At 40.7% G+C, this 17,700-nt stretch overlaps 1 protein-coding gene across 1 annotated transcript in view; it reads right to left on the reverse strand.

The window, feature by feature from the left end:
• The window catches only part of LOC121553288 (adhesion G protein-coupled receptor A2-like), a 122,405-nt gene extending 115,941 nt beyond the window's left edge, over positions 1–6,464 (reverse strand). Inside the window, exon 1 of the mRNA XM_041866311.2 lies at positions 5,667–6,464. Coding sequence (XP_041722245.2) covers positions 5,667–5,884 — 218 coding nt within the window. The 5' untranslated portion in view covers positions 5,885–6,464. The remainder of the gene's footprint in view (positions 1–5,666) is intronic.
• Positions 6,465–17,700: the final 11,236 nt, after the last annotated feature.

The raw sequence follows: 17,700 nt of genomic DNA on the forward strand, positions 1-17,700 counted from the left end.
GGCCCGACAAAGGTCACATTTCCTAATGCAGGAAAACTGCTTCCTGGCCAACCAAGAGGCCTGCTGGAGGCTTGTTGACCAAGACGAAAGACAGTGAGCATTACATTTATCACCTTGAATGTAACGTTAAAAAGGATTTGTAATTTGTATTCTTAAAAAGAGTAGACTATTTGAATTGTAAACTGTTGTTGCAATGAAGGATACTCCTAATTTCCTGCCAAGAGGCATTGATTGGACAAAGAGACAATGTTTATGCTATTTCGGGGGGATAATTAATTTAGCCCTGCTCATTTACCGTTTATGAGCTTTTACAATATAAACACTGACTTTTTACACATGACCGTGACCCAAGATTGTCAGTGAAGAACCCTTCCTCCAATCAAAACTTGATAATGCCTCAGCGAACACCTGCAACAACAGTTTAAGCAAGTGAAGACAAGATTAGCCTTGGTGCATAATTAATCATGTATCTTAGAGCAGCGGAATTACTCTGTTTACATTAAATATGGCCAACGCTGCTCAGAATTTAATTCAAAATCCATAATGCTATCATCATTAATTATTTCTCATCAACATTCATATTTCAACAATCTTCCGCCACAGTGTTTGGAATAGAGGCGCTCCTTTATATTTCCTATTTGCTTTTTTCTCCCTCAATGAAACACCTTTCCATACAGCTTCCATGACTAAAACAGACTATAAGGCTTGTAGGCCTAGTGAATTTCCACACCTGCAGGGTGGATGTGCTTGGTCTCCGAACTGTAAAGTGCATTCTCTTATTTCACCTGACAGTCCATGTAAAGTGAATAAGATTTATCTTGTTGGTTCCTTTTTCATCAACTTAGTCTTTTTGAGCATCCTTTCATAAATTACAAATGGTGCACCAGATATTGGAGAGGAAAATGCTGAAAAGACAGCAATTTTAGTAGAGATCTCCCATCTTGGTGGTTCCAAACTTCATCCATTTAAGAATGATGGAGGCCACTGTGTTCTTGGGGACCTTCAATGCTGCAGACATTTTTTGGTAGCCTTCCCCAGATCTGTGCCTCAACACAATCCTGTCTCTGAGCTCTACGGACAATTCCTTCGACCTCATGGCTTGGTTTTTGCTCTGACATGCACTGTCAACTGTGGGACCTTATATAGACAGGTATGTGCCTTTCCAAATCATGTCCAAACAATTGAATTTACCACAGGTGGACTCCAATCAAGATGTAGAAACATCTAATGGATGATCAATGGAAAGAGGATGCACCTGAGCTCAATTTCGAGTCTCATAGCAAAGGCTCTGAATACTTACGTAATTAAGTTATTTCTGTTTTTGAATTTTATTTCTAAAAACCTGTTTTCACTTTGACATTATGGGGTATTGTGTGTAGATTGATAAGTGAAAAAATAATGTAATCCATTTTAGAATATGCCTGTAAAGTAACAAAATGTGGAAAAAGGGAAGAGGTCTGAATACTTTCCGAATGCACTGTAGTATGAAGAGAGCAGAGTTGGAGAGACTTGCACTTTCTCTTGAGCTATTTTTATAGCCTACCTTTTAGGAGTGGGAAGACTCCCAGCAGGGTCAGACAGCCAGGGAAGACCAGTCTACGGAGCTCAGGTGAATTTTGCAGTATATTCAGTGAATTATACAAAGTTCCATCTTGAATTGATGGGTAGACCTACAGTAGCTACAGGAAAGCAGCTTAAGCTTAAAGCTACAGTCTGGGATCTGGGAATAATGGTCATTTCAATTATTGAACCATTTATTATATTCTTGGATAATCATGTATAAATGTACACCAAGGTAATTCTTTGTCATGCCTCATTTTAGGAGGATCAGATGGTGACAGGGGTCTCAGCAGGGTCAGGCAGCCAGGGAAGACCAGTCTGTGACAGAGGTGAACACTATTCTCTCTGTCCAGCAAACACTGGACAAGCCTGATGCTATTTTAAGGCAGTCTGACAAACCTCCAAAGTTGATTTCCAAACTGTATCAAGGGTTGATAGATGCTTTTCCCGATGACACAAAACATGTAAAACAAAAATGTGAGGAAGACCTGGGAGAGGCTGTTGATGATGATGAATGGGTACAGATATGTTAGAATGCCCAGTCATGTTCATATAATCTCAGACATAAATTACTACAGTTTAAGACCATCCATAGAACATACTATATGCCAGTGAAACTGAATATCATGCATTCAGAAATTGTATTAATCTGCTGCAGGTGTAAAGCACTAAAGGGGACATATTTGCATATGTTGTGGTCTTGTGAAGGCTGGCTGAATTCTGGCAAAGAGTATGTTATTTTATCTCAGCATGTCTACAGATTCTCCCTTCTCCCTGTTTTTGTTTGCTTGGAAATGTTGATACTGGAGACTGTTATCAGAAGAAACGGTGTAACCTAGCATTTTTAGTGGCTAATAAATGCATTGCCATTAATTGGAAGGATGGTTATCCTCCCACAATGTATGGAAGAAATGTCAAGTTATGTACAGTCTCACTAGATTTGTTTTAAGATTAAAGGTATACTGTGCAACTTTCATAAGGTCTGGATGCCTTATATTTGAATACTGTATGACAAAAGGAGTCTGTATTGAAAACATGCCCACTTCAGGGCAGATACCTATTTGTGACTTGTTTCAGGAAACTAGGCATATGCCACTACTTCACAGGAGAGCCATTTGAACTTAAACTTTTTTTTTAATTCAAAATGCGTTTTTTGCCAGAAATGCCTTCTGGAACATGTGAACTTTCATGTGTCTTAATAACAAACTTGTATGCCATCTGTAAATCTGAATAAAATTGTTAAATTACGAGCCTAGTTGGTTTAGCCACAGAAAAAGACAGCCATGATTAGCTGAGATAAGGAGTGGGCTGGACATGGCGAGAGATGAGTTCAGATTGGTCTGCTTCTGTCTATAACATGAGCTGGTCAGCATGTGTAGCTGGCTTTTTTGAAAGATATCAGGTAGTAGAACTGCATAAGTGTTGCTCTCCACTTTCTGGAGGACCGAGTTTTGAAATCAGTGGAATTAGAGTATGATAGCTAAGGAGATTGGAGAAATTTCTGGCGTTTGATTGCAAATATGCAGACTGAGTCGAAAAGAGAACACACAGAAGGCTGTTGTATAAAACACCTGTCTCCGGATTACATCTTCAAACTAAGGGCAACCATGGCATCCATGACAGAGAGGGAGAAGCGTCCATCCATGTATACGGGTAAGATAGTCTAGCTAGCTACATTTGCAGATATTACAAGTTTCAAATTTAGTCAGAAAGTCGTTTTCATTTCAAGTTAAAGTGTACTATTAGCTAGCTAGCTAACGTTAGCTGGCTGGCTCGCTAGCTAACATTACGTGTATGATCTGTGTAGTTATATTATTCGTATCTCAGAGCCATTTACATTCATAGTTATAGACTAATGTTAGCTAGCTAACATTGAACCTGGTTGGTTAGCTACCTGCAGATTCATGCAGGGTAGTAACGTTATGAGTTGGGATTATGGTTCATTGTTTAGCTAACTAGCTACATGTCTAAACAAAAGACTCCACTATGCAAGTAACCATTTCAATAGAATGTTCATGATGTCACTGCGACAACTGTCGATAGACGTAGCTGGTAAATTCACTCTGGCTATCTACTCCGATTTCAGAGTGTGCGCTCTGAACGCTCCGAAAGCGAAACGCTCTGAATTTACGAACAGACAATCTGAAGTTTACGAACGCCCAGAGCGCACTCTGAGCACACTCTGGCACTCCAGATAAAATGTTACAACACACCCGTAGTATAACCCAGCCTTTAGTCTTGAAATCTTTGGTTGTTTAGTACATGGCCTCACGTGAATCCTTAAAGAGATGGGTGGGGCTAAAGCTTTGAGGGTGTAAACAATGCTGAATAGTTGTAGATAAAGAAGAGCTCTCCAGTAGGTGTACCAAAACATTCAAGGGCCTTTTTCTCAAAAATGAGGTTACAAGTTGATAAACTTTCAAAGCATAATTACTTTCCCATTGTTCCTCAACTGTAGTGTATGATATACCATTTTCTAGCTCTGAGTCTCTACTTTTATCCAATGTAAAAAACACAATTTCAAATGTTGCTACATAAGACCGAATCGAGCCGGTCGGTCACATTTAGGCAATCCCTGGGTTGGGGCGCTACAGAGCCGTGGACCCCTAGAGGCAGGACGGGGTGACCCAGCTATATTGTGTGCAATTAAAAAGTGCTCTACTATTAGGCCTATGATTTAATTATATGGAGGGTGTACTATTTCTGTGTGTTAATGTGTAGGTCTATGTGTGTTTTCCAAACCTTTCCCTTGAGACATAAAAAAAAGATGGGAAGGAAGTTGTGTTGGGGACAGAGTTGAGTTATTGACTAGACTGGTGGGGGTCGGGTGTGTAGGCAGCTCGGGTTGGCTGGGCGGTCTGGCCGAAATTTGATATAGAGGATGTCTTAAAGACGATCAAAAGTTCAGTTGAAAAAATAAATAAAAGTACTTTATTTTTAAGAGTTGTTCATTTGTTAGGCTATTGGTTAAAGGTGCAACACAATATTGATTATTGAATTATCATGGATCTAGTTCAGTCTTATCAATCACTTAAACATATTTAATAATCTCTTACCTAGCTTGATGACTGTGGGCATTTTTGTTTACTTTTTGTTGTTCTAAATAGAGACGGCTAGAAGGGCCAAGGGTCATATTAGTGGCGCAGTGTTCTAAGGCACTGCATCACAGTGCTAGCTGTGCCACTAGAGATCCTGGTTCGAATCCAGGCTCTGTCGTAGCCGGCCGCGACCGGGAGACCCATGGGGCGGTGTGCAATTGGCCCAGGGTAGGGGAGGGAATGGCCGGCAGGGATGTAGCTCAGTTGATAGAGCATGGTGTTTGCAACGCCAGGGTTGTGGGTTCGATTCCCACAGGGGTTATGAAAAAAAAATTATGTATGCACTGTAAGTCGCTCTGGATAAGAGCGTCTGCTAAATGACGTAAATGTAATTGTGTAGAAATGCAGGAAATGTGCTTTTGATGACCCCAAAAATGGGAGGACCCCAGACCCCCTGCCAAGTTATGTCCCCCTCTGCAAATAGCACTGCTGAGTGATTTAAAAAGTCATAGTCAATCGATCAATAATATAATAATAATCTTAGCAAAACATTTTTGTATTTATTTACAATATGTAGAATCTATGAGAATAGAAAGGTTCAGAACTTTTGTGAAATATCACAGCACAGTTGAAAAATATATGGCAAATAGAAATCAAAACTGGATAGTGTTCAGAAGAATTGGACTAAAAACAAACAAAAGATAACTATTGTAAAATATACTGTGTCCGTAAAATGTATATAGTATGTATAAGCTGGAAGTAGAAGCCTAAGTGTTGTTGTCCATTAGTTTACTCCAAATAGGGGAGGGATGGTAGGGTTAGGGGAAAATAATAAAGGAAAATATATTAAAACAAATATATATATATTTACAATATATATATATATATATATATATATATATATATATATATATATATATATATATATATATATATATATATATATATATATTGTAAATGTCCCCCCCACTTCTAAAACCAAAGTTGCGCCCCTGCATTTGGTACACACACCGTTTTAATCATCTTTGTTCAACTACTGTTTTATTGTTTGTTTGATGTCATACTCACAGGGAAACTGTTTTGTTGGGTAAGAAACTGGGTTGTAGAGTGTCCAGTAATTCCACATCATCACACACCACTTTCACCCGGAACTTTTGTCTGCCCAACTCCTTGGACCTCTCGGAGGAGCAATGACAGCTGTCAATGAAGAGGTTCTGACAGTTTCTGTTCGTCAGGCATACCCTCCACAACCCGACAACAACGCAAAGTAAGCTCAGCAGTTTCATTGTGAACTGAGCCTTTAACTGAATTGTCTTCAAGTTATCTCTTCCCAGTAAGTAAAGCAAGTGGAGACCATTTCACATAGGCTTCTTCTTGGTGAATGGTTAGCTACCGACCAGTTATTTGCACGTTTGACAGTTATTTATGTATTCCAATCAGTCTGCTCTGACAACACCTGGTGTGTCCTCATACTGTACTAGGCTACCTGTACGATTATTGTTTCATCATGGATGATAACGAAAATGTTTGCTTTGTAAAGTAGGACTACTGTTTCACTGCGCACTGACATTTGTATTATTTCTGATATTGTTTCACATTTACAGAAACGTGTGACTTTGTAGGCCACCGAAACGTTACTAGATAAAAGTTAAGACGTTTGTTACCACTATCCTAAAAGTTTGAATTCCATGGGTATGCAGTAGCCTACTACTCCGTCTTCGCGGTCGGCAAGAACAATAATGTGTCTACTGTCACTTTTGTCATTGTACTCCTACAAAGTTATCCATTATCATAACTCCGTTATCAACAGGTTGCCACATATATTCCCATCCACGTGTGCAGCGGCAAGGGGCTTCTCCATCCACGTCTTGCGCCTTCAACCATGGGACTTCTTGCAATTATTCAGCCCATGAAAGTTGAGAAGTCCCTCCTCCTCCAAGCCAAGGGGCGTGAGTTGGTATTGTTATTACATTGATAAACCACATGCATCCATATAAATGTGACAATACACAAGTTTACTTTAACCTGTTCTAAAACAACAAACCATTTAATTGTATTTATTCATGATTTTAAGGACCACAGTGAACATAAGATTATGCCAACCCTAGAAATACATTTCTAAAAATATAATTACTAGTAATTCTACTTCTATGCCAACCTACATCAATCTACATCAAGACTTTATCAAGTGGTTCAGAAACTGAATGGTGCAGGGTTTCAGCCTCAGACACATCTAAGATCAGATGACCACGAGATAAGATAATGATCATTGAAGGACACCTGGACACATGCATCATGTATAGCCTACAAAATGATATCCATTTGTTCCTGGCTCCTGGATACAAACTCAATGCTATGCTGAGAGAGATGTTAGATAATTGCTCACTTATTGAGGATATAATGCATCAGCACCATCTCACCTTAGCAACTAAGAAAATGCATCTTGTACCTCGATAATACATTTTATCTCTTGGCAACCAAATAAAAATAGCCCAGAAAAAAACACTACATTGAAGTCTCAGGGACAGTAGTAATCGATGATTGAATATAATACTGTGCTTAAGAGAAAGCTAAAGCAGTAGCAGGCTCATTATTGAATACATCCCGTCGAGTTGATAGGCAACAATAAGCTAACAATGGAAACTGAAAAACACCCGAATCGACAATGCAGAGGCCATGTTTTGTATACACTTATTAGAGATCAGTAATAGACCTACAGGCTACAATAGACCTCTTCGCCAATAAGAACAGAACATAAAGGAACATGGCACAACTTTACACTAAAACAGTAGATATAAGATATGATATGGTGGCTCTCACAGCAGGTCCACATTTTTAGGGAGTGTAAGTTGTTCACTACTGTGGTCTACAGACAATGAGTGCAGCAGTGATATCAATCATTTTACATGCCTGTAGTCAGAGCATAACCCTGGGAGACAAAAGCCCAGACAGCTGGTTGGGCTCCTGAGCTTGGGCGAGGTGCTTCCACTCTGCTCCACGCCAAATTCCTCTCTCATTATCCACATTGTCTCCAACACAGCTAGACTAGGAGCACAAAGGAGGATTTCAAACCGCTCCCTGACCCTTCTGAGCAGCCCATGTTTCTCGTTCGTCTCCCTGACAGGCAAACATGGAGTGTCTCCTATAGGAGTACACAGTCACAGGGCAGAACAGATTCCCTGTTCCTCCCTGTTTTTACAGAGGGAAACTAAAGCCGTATTTTCTCCTATGTTGTGCTGCCGGGCCTTTGACTGCCACTCACACTTGTTTGCACAGATGTATATTTGCCTTGCTCATGAAAGTAAGGAGGCAAATCTCTCCGCCAGCTGACCCTTGGGACGCGCGTAGGAAAATAACCAAGTTGAGCTGACATCATCATTTGGCATGGTAAATCCTTAATCGGTGTTCACTGGGCTACTTGCATGGCCTTATTGGAAAACAGAGCCCTCACAGTCTCGCTGTTCTTTGTATTCGTATAGCACTATGTTGTTATAGCTTATGTTATTAAAGTATTATTTTGATCAGCCAAGCATACCCTTAACAGGTCCCCTTGTAGCTCAGTTAGTAGAGCATGGCGCTTGCAACGCCAGGGTTGTGGGTTCGTTTCCCACGGGGGGCCAGTATGAAAATGTATGCACTCACTAACTGTAAGTCGCTCTGGATAAGAGCGTCTGCTAAATGACTAAAATGTAAAATGTTAACAGCATATTGGAAATTGTTTGCATGCCTTATAATAATTATATTCCAGCTGCTACTTATAGCCTTCTGTACACAACCACCCACTGGGCACACCATGTCATTTCAATGTGGAAATTTGGGTAATATTATTTAGAGACTTAATACATGAGATTTCAACCTCTATTCACCCACTGAAAACGTCAGCCTGACGTTTGTTGAATTCCCAATGTGTTATCACTATCCTTTCAACCATCTAAAAGCACAACCAAATTCCAATGGAAAAACAATGTCTGATTTTTCATTTAGTTGTCATTTAAATGTGTTATCACTGCGCTTTCAACCATTTAAAAGCACAACAAAGTTCAAATGGGAATACAATGTCAGATATTTTGTATTTATACAAATTAATGTGTTATCACTGTGCTTCATCTAATAGCACAACCAAATGACCTGGGTTGCAGTTGAGATTACATTAAAATCACATAGTGCAAGTGATCAATGCTGTTCAAGATTCTGCACAGATTATTATAGCAATTGTGAAGATCTCCACAGACCTGCAACCTTTGCATGTTATCTTGAACATGCACACTTTCTATGATTACATAAGAAGACATTTATAGTTACAGTCGGCTAACCTCAAACTGTGGCCATGGATGTGTTACTCATTTTAAGGTTGAATAAATACTGTACTGTTACATGAGTTTGTAAGATAGCCTTAACTTTAGGATATTTACTGTATTACAAAAGTTATATTGAATTTTGCTTGGTTGTCAAAGCAACCAAATATAAACATTTAAAGGATATCTAATGCTTGGATAGTTTCATCTGAACCACTGGCTTAATCTTATTCTCTAACTATTATTTTTGGTTTAGTTAGAGACGTGAATCCAATATGTAATTTGTTAATAGGCTATTTACTGTATTGCAAAAGTGATATAGAATTTTGTTTGGTTGTCAATGCAACCATAAATCTACATTTGAAGGAGAGTAATCTTTTGTGCCACTGACTTAGTCTGGCTTTAATTTCAGTTTGTCTACAAATTAATAATTCTTATGTTAGATTCACGTCTCCATCTAAACCAAGAATCAAAGACAAAGAATATCACTAAATCAAATCAAACTTTATTTAAAGTGCATTTAAAGTTTGATTTGATTTCGTCCTATGCTTTAACTTAGATTTTTGGTTAAGATTGAGACGTGAATTAAGCATATAAATTATTAATTTGTAGACAAACTGGAATTAAAGCCAGACTAAGTCAGTGGCACAGATGGAACTATCCAAGCAGAAGATACATCTCCTTCAAATGTTGATATTGGGTTGCGTTGACAACCAAACTCAATTCAATATCCAGATTGTCTTCAAATTAATAATTTATATGTTGGATTCACGTCTCCATCTCAACCAAAAATCAAAGTTAAAGAATAGGACTAAATCTAATCAAACGCTAATTGCACTTTAAATGAAATTTGATTTGATTTAGTTCTGTTCTTCAACTTCGATTATTGGTTGAGATGGAAACATTAATCCAACATACTCAGCAAGTAGTGCTCTTGGGGGAGTTAAAGGAAGAAGAAAAACACTCAAAGATATTGGTTATGCTGCATATTCCAAACTGTATCAGACATGCGTGTGTCCTGTTCTGCACTATTCAGCAGGAGCGTGGCAGGTAGCTTAGTGGGTAAGAGCGTTGTGCCAGTAACCGAAAGGTAGCTGGTTCTAATACCCGAGTCGACTAGGTGAAAAATCTGTTGATGTGCCCTTAAGCAAGGCACTTAACCCTAATTGCTCCGGTAAGTCACTCTGGGTAAGAGTGTCTGCTAAATGAGTGTGGGGTGCTAAGAGGTATCTCAAAAATGAACATGTCCATAATAGAGCAGTACGTTACTTTTTAGGTGTCCACAAGTTTGCACCTATACTTTTAATAACTGTGGACATGGGCTGTGAACCCTGTGAGGTGAGATGGAAGGTGTGTATGGTGAGAATTTGGAACAGACTGTTGGATATGCCAACTGCCAGAATAGCTAGTAAAGTATTTCAATGGGATCTATCCATAGGGGGAGCCTGGGCAACTGAAACTTCTGACCTTTTTCAGCAGTCTGACTGTGAACATCTGTACAAAAACCAAATTAAGGGAGACATAGATATTATTGAAAAACAACTGTTGATGCAATATGAAAAAAAAATGGGTGGAGGTGATTAATCATAAACCCAAATTGACAACATTTTGTTTGATTAAGGGTGAATTAGTGTGTGAGAGATATATTATATATAACCTACCTAAAATCAAGAGATCATTATGTGCACAGGAAAGATCAGGGATATTGCCTCTGCGTATTGAAACAGGTCGGTATTGTGGTGAAATGGAAGAGGAAAGACTATGTAACTATTGTGACCTCGAAGAAATAGAGAATGAAACTAATTTTATCCTCTATTGCCCTTTCTACCACGATATACGCTTGCTCTTATTCCGGAAAGCACACCAGATATACCCTGGCATTATGTGGCTGAGCGATGAGGAGAAACTGAAATGTTTTTTTGTCCATTGTGTATTTCTGTTTGCGGAATATTTAGATAAAGCCTGGGATAAAAGAAAAAGGGCTACCTATAATTAGCTTCTATGTGGTAAATGGTACGTGTGTATAAAGATTATGTATAGGCTTGTCTCCCACATTAATCTTCTGTTTGTGCCAGACTGGATTCAAATGCCTTCTGTTTCATTTTTCTGTATTTATTTATCTGTAAATGTTATGTATGTATGTATGTACACTACCAGTCAAATGTTTGGACACACCTACTCATTCAAGGGTTTTTCTTTATTTTTACAATTTTTTTACATTGTAGAATAATAGTGAAGACATCAAAAGTATGAAATAACACATATGGAACCATGTAGTAACCAAAGAAGTGTTAAACAAATCAAAATATATTTTAAATATGAGATTCTTCAAATAGCCACCCTTTGCCTTTATGACATCTTTGCACACTCTTGGCATTCTCTCAACCAGCTTCATGAGGTAGTCACCTGGAATGCATTTCAATTAACAGGTGTACCTTCTTAAAAGTTAATTTGTGGAATTTCTTTCCTTCTTACTGCGTTTGAGCCAATCAGTTTTGTTGTGACAAGGTAGAGGGGGTATACAGAAGATAGCCCTATTTGGTAAAATACCAAGTCCATATTATGGCAAGAACAGCTCAAGTATGCAAAGAGAAACGACAGTCCATCATTACTTTAAGACATGAAGGTCAGTCAATACGGAACTTTGAAAGTTTCTTCAAGTGTAGTCGCAAAAACCATTGAGCGCTATGATAAAACTGGCTCTCATGAGGACCGCCACAGGAATGGAAGACCCAGAGTTACCTCTGCTGCAGAGGATTTTTGGTTCCAACCGCCGTGTCTTTGTGAGACGCGGTGTGGGTGAGCGGATGATCACCGCATGTGTAGTTCCCACCGTAAAGCATGGAGGAGGAGGTGTTATGGTGTGGGGTTGCTTTGCTGGTGACACTGTCTGCGATTTATTTAGAATTCAAGGCACACCTAACCAGCATGGCTACCACAGCATTCTGCAGCGATACGCCATCCCATCTGGTTTGGGCTTAGTGGGACTATCATTAGTTTTTCAACAGGACAATGATGCAACACACCTCCAGGATGTGTAAGGGCTATTTGACCAAGAAGGCGAGTGATGGAGTGCTGCATCAGATGACCTGGCCTCAACCCAATTGAGATGGTTTGGGATGAGTCGGACGGCAGAGTGAAGGACAAGCAGCCAACAAGTGCTCAGCATATGTGGGAACTCCTTCAAGACTGTTGGAAATTATTCCAGGTGAAGCTGATTGAGAGAATGCCAAGAGTGTGCAAAGCTGTCATAAAGGCAAAGGGTGGCTATTTGAATAATCTCATATATAAAATATATTTTGATTTGTTTAACACTTTCTTGGTTACTACATGATTCCATATGTGTTATTTCATAGTTTTGATGTCTTCACTATTATTCTACAATGTAGAAAATAGTAAAAATAAAGAAAAACCCTTGAATGAGTAGGTGTGTCCAAACTTTTGACTGGTACTGTACGTACACTGCTCAAAAAAATTAAGGGAACACTTAAACAATACAATGTAACTAGGTAGCAACACTGATTGACAATACATTTCACATGCTGTTGTGCAAATGGAATAGACAACAGGTGGAAATTATAGGCAATTAGCAAGACACCCCCAATAAAGGAGTGGTTCTGCAGGTGGTGACCACAGACCACTTCTCAGTTCCTATGCTTCCTGGCTGATGTTTTGGTCACTTTTGAATGCTGGCTGTGCTTTCATTCTAGTGGTAGCATGAGACGGAGTCTACAACCCACACAAGTGGCTCAGGTAGTGCAGCTCATCCAGGATGGCACATCAATGCGAGCTGTGGCAAGAAGGTTTGCTGTGTCTGTCAGCGTAGTGTCCAGAGCATGGAGGCGCTACCAGAAGACAGGCCAGTACATCAGGAGACGTGGAGGAGGCCATAGGAGGGCAACAACCCAGCAGCAGGACCGCTACCTCCGCCTTTGTGCAAGGAGGAGCTGGAGGAGCACTGCCAGAGCCCTGCAAAATGACCTCCAGCAGGCCACAAATGTGCATGTGTTTGCTCAAACGGTCAGAAACAGACTCCATGAGGGTGGTATGAGGGCCCGACGTCCACAGGTGGGGGTTGTGCTTACAGCCCAACACCGTGCAGGACGTTTGGCATTTGCCAGAGAACACCAAGATTGGCAAATTCGCCACTGGCGCCCTGTGCTCTTTACAGATGAAAGCAGGTTCACACTGAGCACATGTGACAGACGTGACAGAGTCTGGAGACGCCGTGGAGAACGTTCTGCTGCCTGCAACATCCTCCAGCATGACCGTTTTGGCGGTGGGTCAGTGATGGTGTGGGGTGGCATTTCTTTGGGGGTCCGCACAGCCCTCCATGTGCTCGCCAGAGGTAGCCTGACTGCCATTAGGTACCGAGATGAGATCCTCAGACCCCTTGTGAGACCATATGCTGGTGCGGTTGGCCCTGGGTTCCTCCTAATGCAAGACAATGCTAGACCTCATGTGGCTGGAGTGTGTCGGCAGTTCCTGCAAGAGGAAGGCATTGATGCTATGGACTGGCCCGCCCATTCCCCAGACCTGAATCCAATTGAGCACATCTGGGACATCATGTCTCGCTCCATCCACCAACGCCACGTTGCACCACAGACTGTCCAGGAGTTGGCGGATGCTTTAGTCCAGGTCTGGGAGGAGATCCCTCAGGAGACCATCCGCCACCTCATCAGGAGCGTGCCCAGGCGTTGTAGGGAGGTCATACAGGCACGTGGAGGCCACACACACTACTAAGCCTCATTTTGACTTGTTTTAAGGACATTACATCAAAGTTGGATCAGCCTGTAGTGTGGTTTTCCACTTTAATTTTGAGGGTGACTCCAAATCCAGACCTCCATGGGTTGATAAATTTGATTTCCATTGATAATTTTTGTGTGATTTTGTTGTCAGCACATTCAACTATGTAAAGAAAAAATTATTTAATAAGATTATTTCATTCATTCAGATCTAGGATGTGTTATTTTAGTGTTCCCTTAATTTTTTTGAGCAGCAGTGTATATACAGTGTGTATGTATCTATGTACAGTGGGGAAAAAAAGTATTTAGTCAGCCACTATTTGTGCAAGTTCTCCCACTTAAAAAGATGAGAGAGGCCTGTAATTTTCATCATAGGTACACGTCAACTATGAAAGACAAATTGAGAAAAAAAAATCCAGAAAATCACATTGTAGGATTTTTTATGAATTTATTAGCAAATTATGGTGGAAAATAAGTATTTGGTCACCTACAAACAAGCAAGATTTCTGGCTCTCACAGACCTGTAACTTCTTCTTTAAGAGGCTCCTCTGTCCTCCACTCGTTACCTGTATTAATGGCATCTGTTTGAACGTGTTATCAGTATAAAAGACACCTGTCCACAAACTCAAACAGTCACACTCCAAACTCCACTATGGCCAAGACCAAAGAGCTGACAAAGGACACCAGAAACAAAATTGTAGACCTGCACCAGGCTGGGAAGACTGAATCTGCAATAGGTAAGCAGCTTGGTTTGAAGAAATCAACTGTGGGAGCAATTATTAGGAAATGGAAGACATACAAGACCACTGATAATCTCCCTCGATCTGGGGCTCCACGCAAGATCTCACCCCGTAGGGTCAAAATGATCACAAGAACGGTGAGCAAAAATCCCAGAACCACACGGGGGGGGACCTAGTGAATGACCTGCAGAGAGCTGGGACCAAAGTAACAAAGCCTACCATCAGTAACACACTACGCCGCCAGGGACTCAAATCCTGCAGTGCAAGACGTGTCCGCCTGCTTAAGCCAGTACATGTCCAGGCCTGTCTGAAGTTTGCTAGAGTGCATTTGGATGATCCAGAAGAGGATTGGGAGAATGTCATATGGTCAGATGAAACCAAAATAGAACTTTTTGGTAAAAACTCAACTCGTCGTGTTTGGAGGACAAAGAATGCTGAGTTGCATCCAAAGAACACCATACCTACTGTGAAGTATGGGGGTGGAAACATCATGCTTTGGGGCTGTTTTTCTGCAAAGGGACCAGGACGACTGATCCGTGTAAAGGAACGAATGAATGGGGCCATGTATCGTGAGATTTTGAGTGAAAACCTCCTTCCATCAGCAAGGGCATTGAAGATGAAACGTGGCTGGGTCTTTCAGCATGACAATGATCCCAAACACACCGCCCGGGCAATGAAGGAGTGGCTTCGTAAGAAGCATTTCAAGGTCCTGGAGTGGCCTAGCCAGTCTCCTGATCTCAACCCCATAGAAAATCTTTGGAGGGAGTTGAAAGTCTGTGTTGCCCAGCGACAGCCCCAAAACCTCACTGCTCTAGAGGAGATCTGCATGGAGGAATGGGCCAAAATACCAGCAACAGTGTGTGAAAACCTTGTGAAGACTTACAGAAAACGTTTGACCTGTGTCATTGCCAACAAAGGGTATATAACAAAGTATTGAGAAACTTTTGTTATTGACCAAATACTTATTTTCCACCATAATTTGCAAATAAATTCATAAAAAATACTACAATGTGATTTTCTGGAATTTTTTTTCTCATTTTGTCTGTCATAGTTGACGTGTACCTATGATGAAAATTACAGGCCTCTCTCATCTTTTTAAGTGGGAGAACTTGCACAATTGGTGGCTGACTAAATACTTTTTTTCCCCACTGTATGTATGTATGTACAGTTGAAGTCGGTAGTTTACATGCACCTTAGCCAAATACATTTAAACTCAGTTTTTCACAATTCCTAACATTTAATCCTAGTAAAAAATTCCCTGTCTAAGGGTCAGTTAGGATCACCACTTTATTTTAAGAATGTGAAATGTCAGAATAATAGTAGAGAGAATGATTTATTTCAGCTTTTATTTCTTTCATCACATTCCCAGTGGGTCAGAAGTTTACATACACTCAATTAGTATTTGGTAGCATTGCCTTTAAATTGTTTAACTTGGGTCAAACGTTTCGGGTAGCCTTCCACAAGCTTCCCACAATAAGTTGTAGGAATTTTGGCCCATTCCTCCTGACAGAGCTGGTGTAACTGAGTCAGGTTTGTAGGCCTCCTTGCTCGCACATGCTTTTTCAGTTCTGCCTACATATTTTCTATAGGATTAAAGTCAGGGCTTTGTGATGGCCACTCCAATACCTTGACTTTGTTGTCCTTAAGCCATCTTGCCACAACTATGGAAGTATGCTTGGGGTCATTGTCCATTTGGAAGACCCATTCGCGACCAAGATTTAACTTCCTGACTGATGTCTTGAGATGTTGCTTCAATATATCCACATCATTTTCCTTCCTCATGATGCCATCTATTTTGTGAAGTGCACCAGTCCCTCCTACAGCAAAGCACCCCCACAGCATGATGCTGCCACCCCCGTGCTTCACGGTTGGGATGGTGTTCTTCGGCTTGCAAGCAACCCCCTTTTTCCTCCAAACACATTGATGGTTATTATGGCCAAACAGTTCTATTTTTGTTTCATCAGACCAGAGGACATTTCTCCAAAAAGTACGATCTTTGTCCCCATGTGCAGTTGCAAACCGTAGTCTGGCTTTTTTATGGCAGTTTTGGAGCAGTGGCTTCTTCCTTGCTGAGCGGCCTTTCAGGTTATGTCGAAATAGGACTCGTTTTACTGTGGATATTGTCACGCCCTGACTCAAGGGACTTGTATTTGTTGAGTCAGGGTGTGTATTTTCTGTGTTGTGTTTGGCTATGTTGATTGTCTATGTTAGATTCTAGTATGTCTAGATCTATGTTGGCCTGTGTGGTTCCCAATCAGGGGCAGCTGTCTTCATCGCCTTCCGGTAGCGGATGGCCTCCTCCTCCGTGATTCTCCCCCAACCGAGGAGGACATCTACTAAAGTAACCTCCTGTTTAATACCCGGCGTTTGCTCCTGAACACGCTGCTTGGTCATATTTTGGTGGGATCTTGTTCCGTGTAAGGTATGTTAGTGTGCTACCTTGGACTTCACGTTTCGTTTGTTGTTTTTGTCGCGGTGTTTAAGTTTGAATAAACATGTATGCTTATCACGCTGCACCTTGGTCGTTCTCGTTCGTAAACGATCGTGACAGATATAGATACTTTTGTACCTGTTTCCTCCAGCATCTTCACAAGGTCCTTTGCTGTTGTTCTGGGATTGATTTGCACTTTTCGCACCAAAGTATGTTCATCTCTAGGAGACAGAACGCGTCTCCTTCCTGAGCGGTATGATGACTGCGTGGTCCCATGGTGTTTATACTTGCGTACTATTGTTTGTACAGGTGAATGTGGTACCTTTAGGCGTTTGGAAATTGCTCCCAAGGATGAATCAGACTTGTGGAGGTCTACCATTTTTTTCTGAAGTCTTGGCTGATTTCTTTTGATTTTCCCATGATGTCAAGCAAAGAGGCACTGAGTTTGAAGGTAAGCCTTGAAATACATCCACAGGTACACGACCAATTGACTCAAATGATGTCAATTGGCCTATCAGAAGCTTCTAAAGCCATGACATCATTTTCTGGAATTGTCCAAGCTGTTTAAAGGCACAGTCAACTTAGTGTATGTAAACCTCTGACCAACTGGAATTGTGATACAGTGAATTATAAGTGAAATAATCTGTCTGTAAACAATTGTTGGAAAAATTACTTGTGTCATGCACAAAGTAGATGTCCTAACCGACTTGCCAAAACTATAGTTTGTTAACAAGACATTTGTGGAGTGTTTGAAAAACGATTTTTAATGACTCCAATCTAAGTGTATTTAAACTTCTGACTTCAACTGTATGTACAGTTGAAGTCGGAAGTTTACATACACCTTAGCCAATGTCACGCCCTGACTCAGGGGACGCTTATATGTTGAGTCAG

This window comes from Coregonus clupeaformis, chromosome 37 (genome assembly GCF_020615455.1).
Source record: "Coregonus clupeaformis isolate EN_2021a chromosome 37, ASM2061545v1, whole genome shotgun sequence".
NCBI lineage: Eukaryota > Metazoa > Chordata > Actinopteri > Salmoniformes > Salmonidae > Coregonus > Coregonus clupeaformis.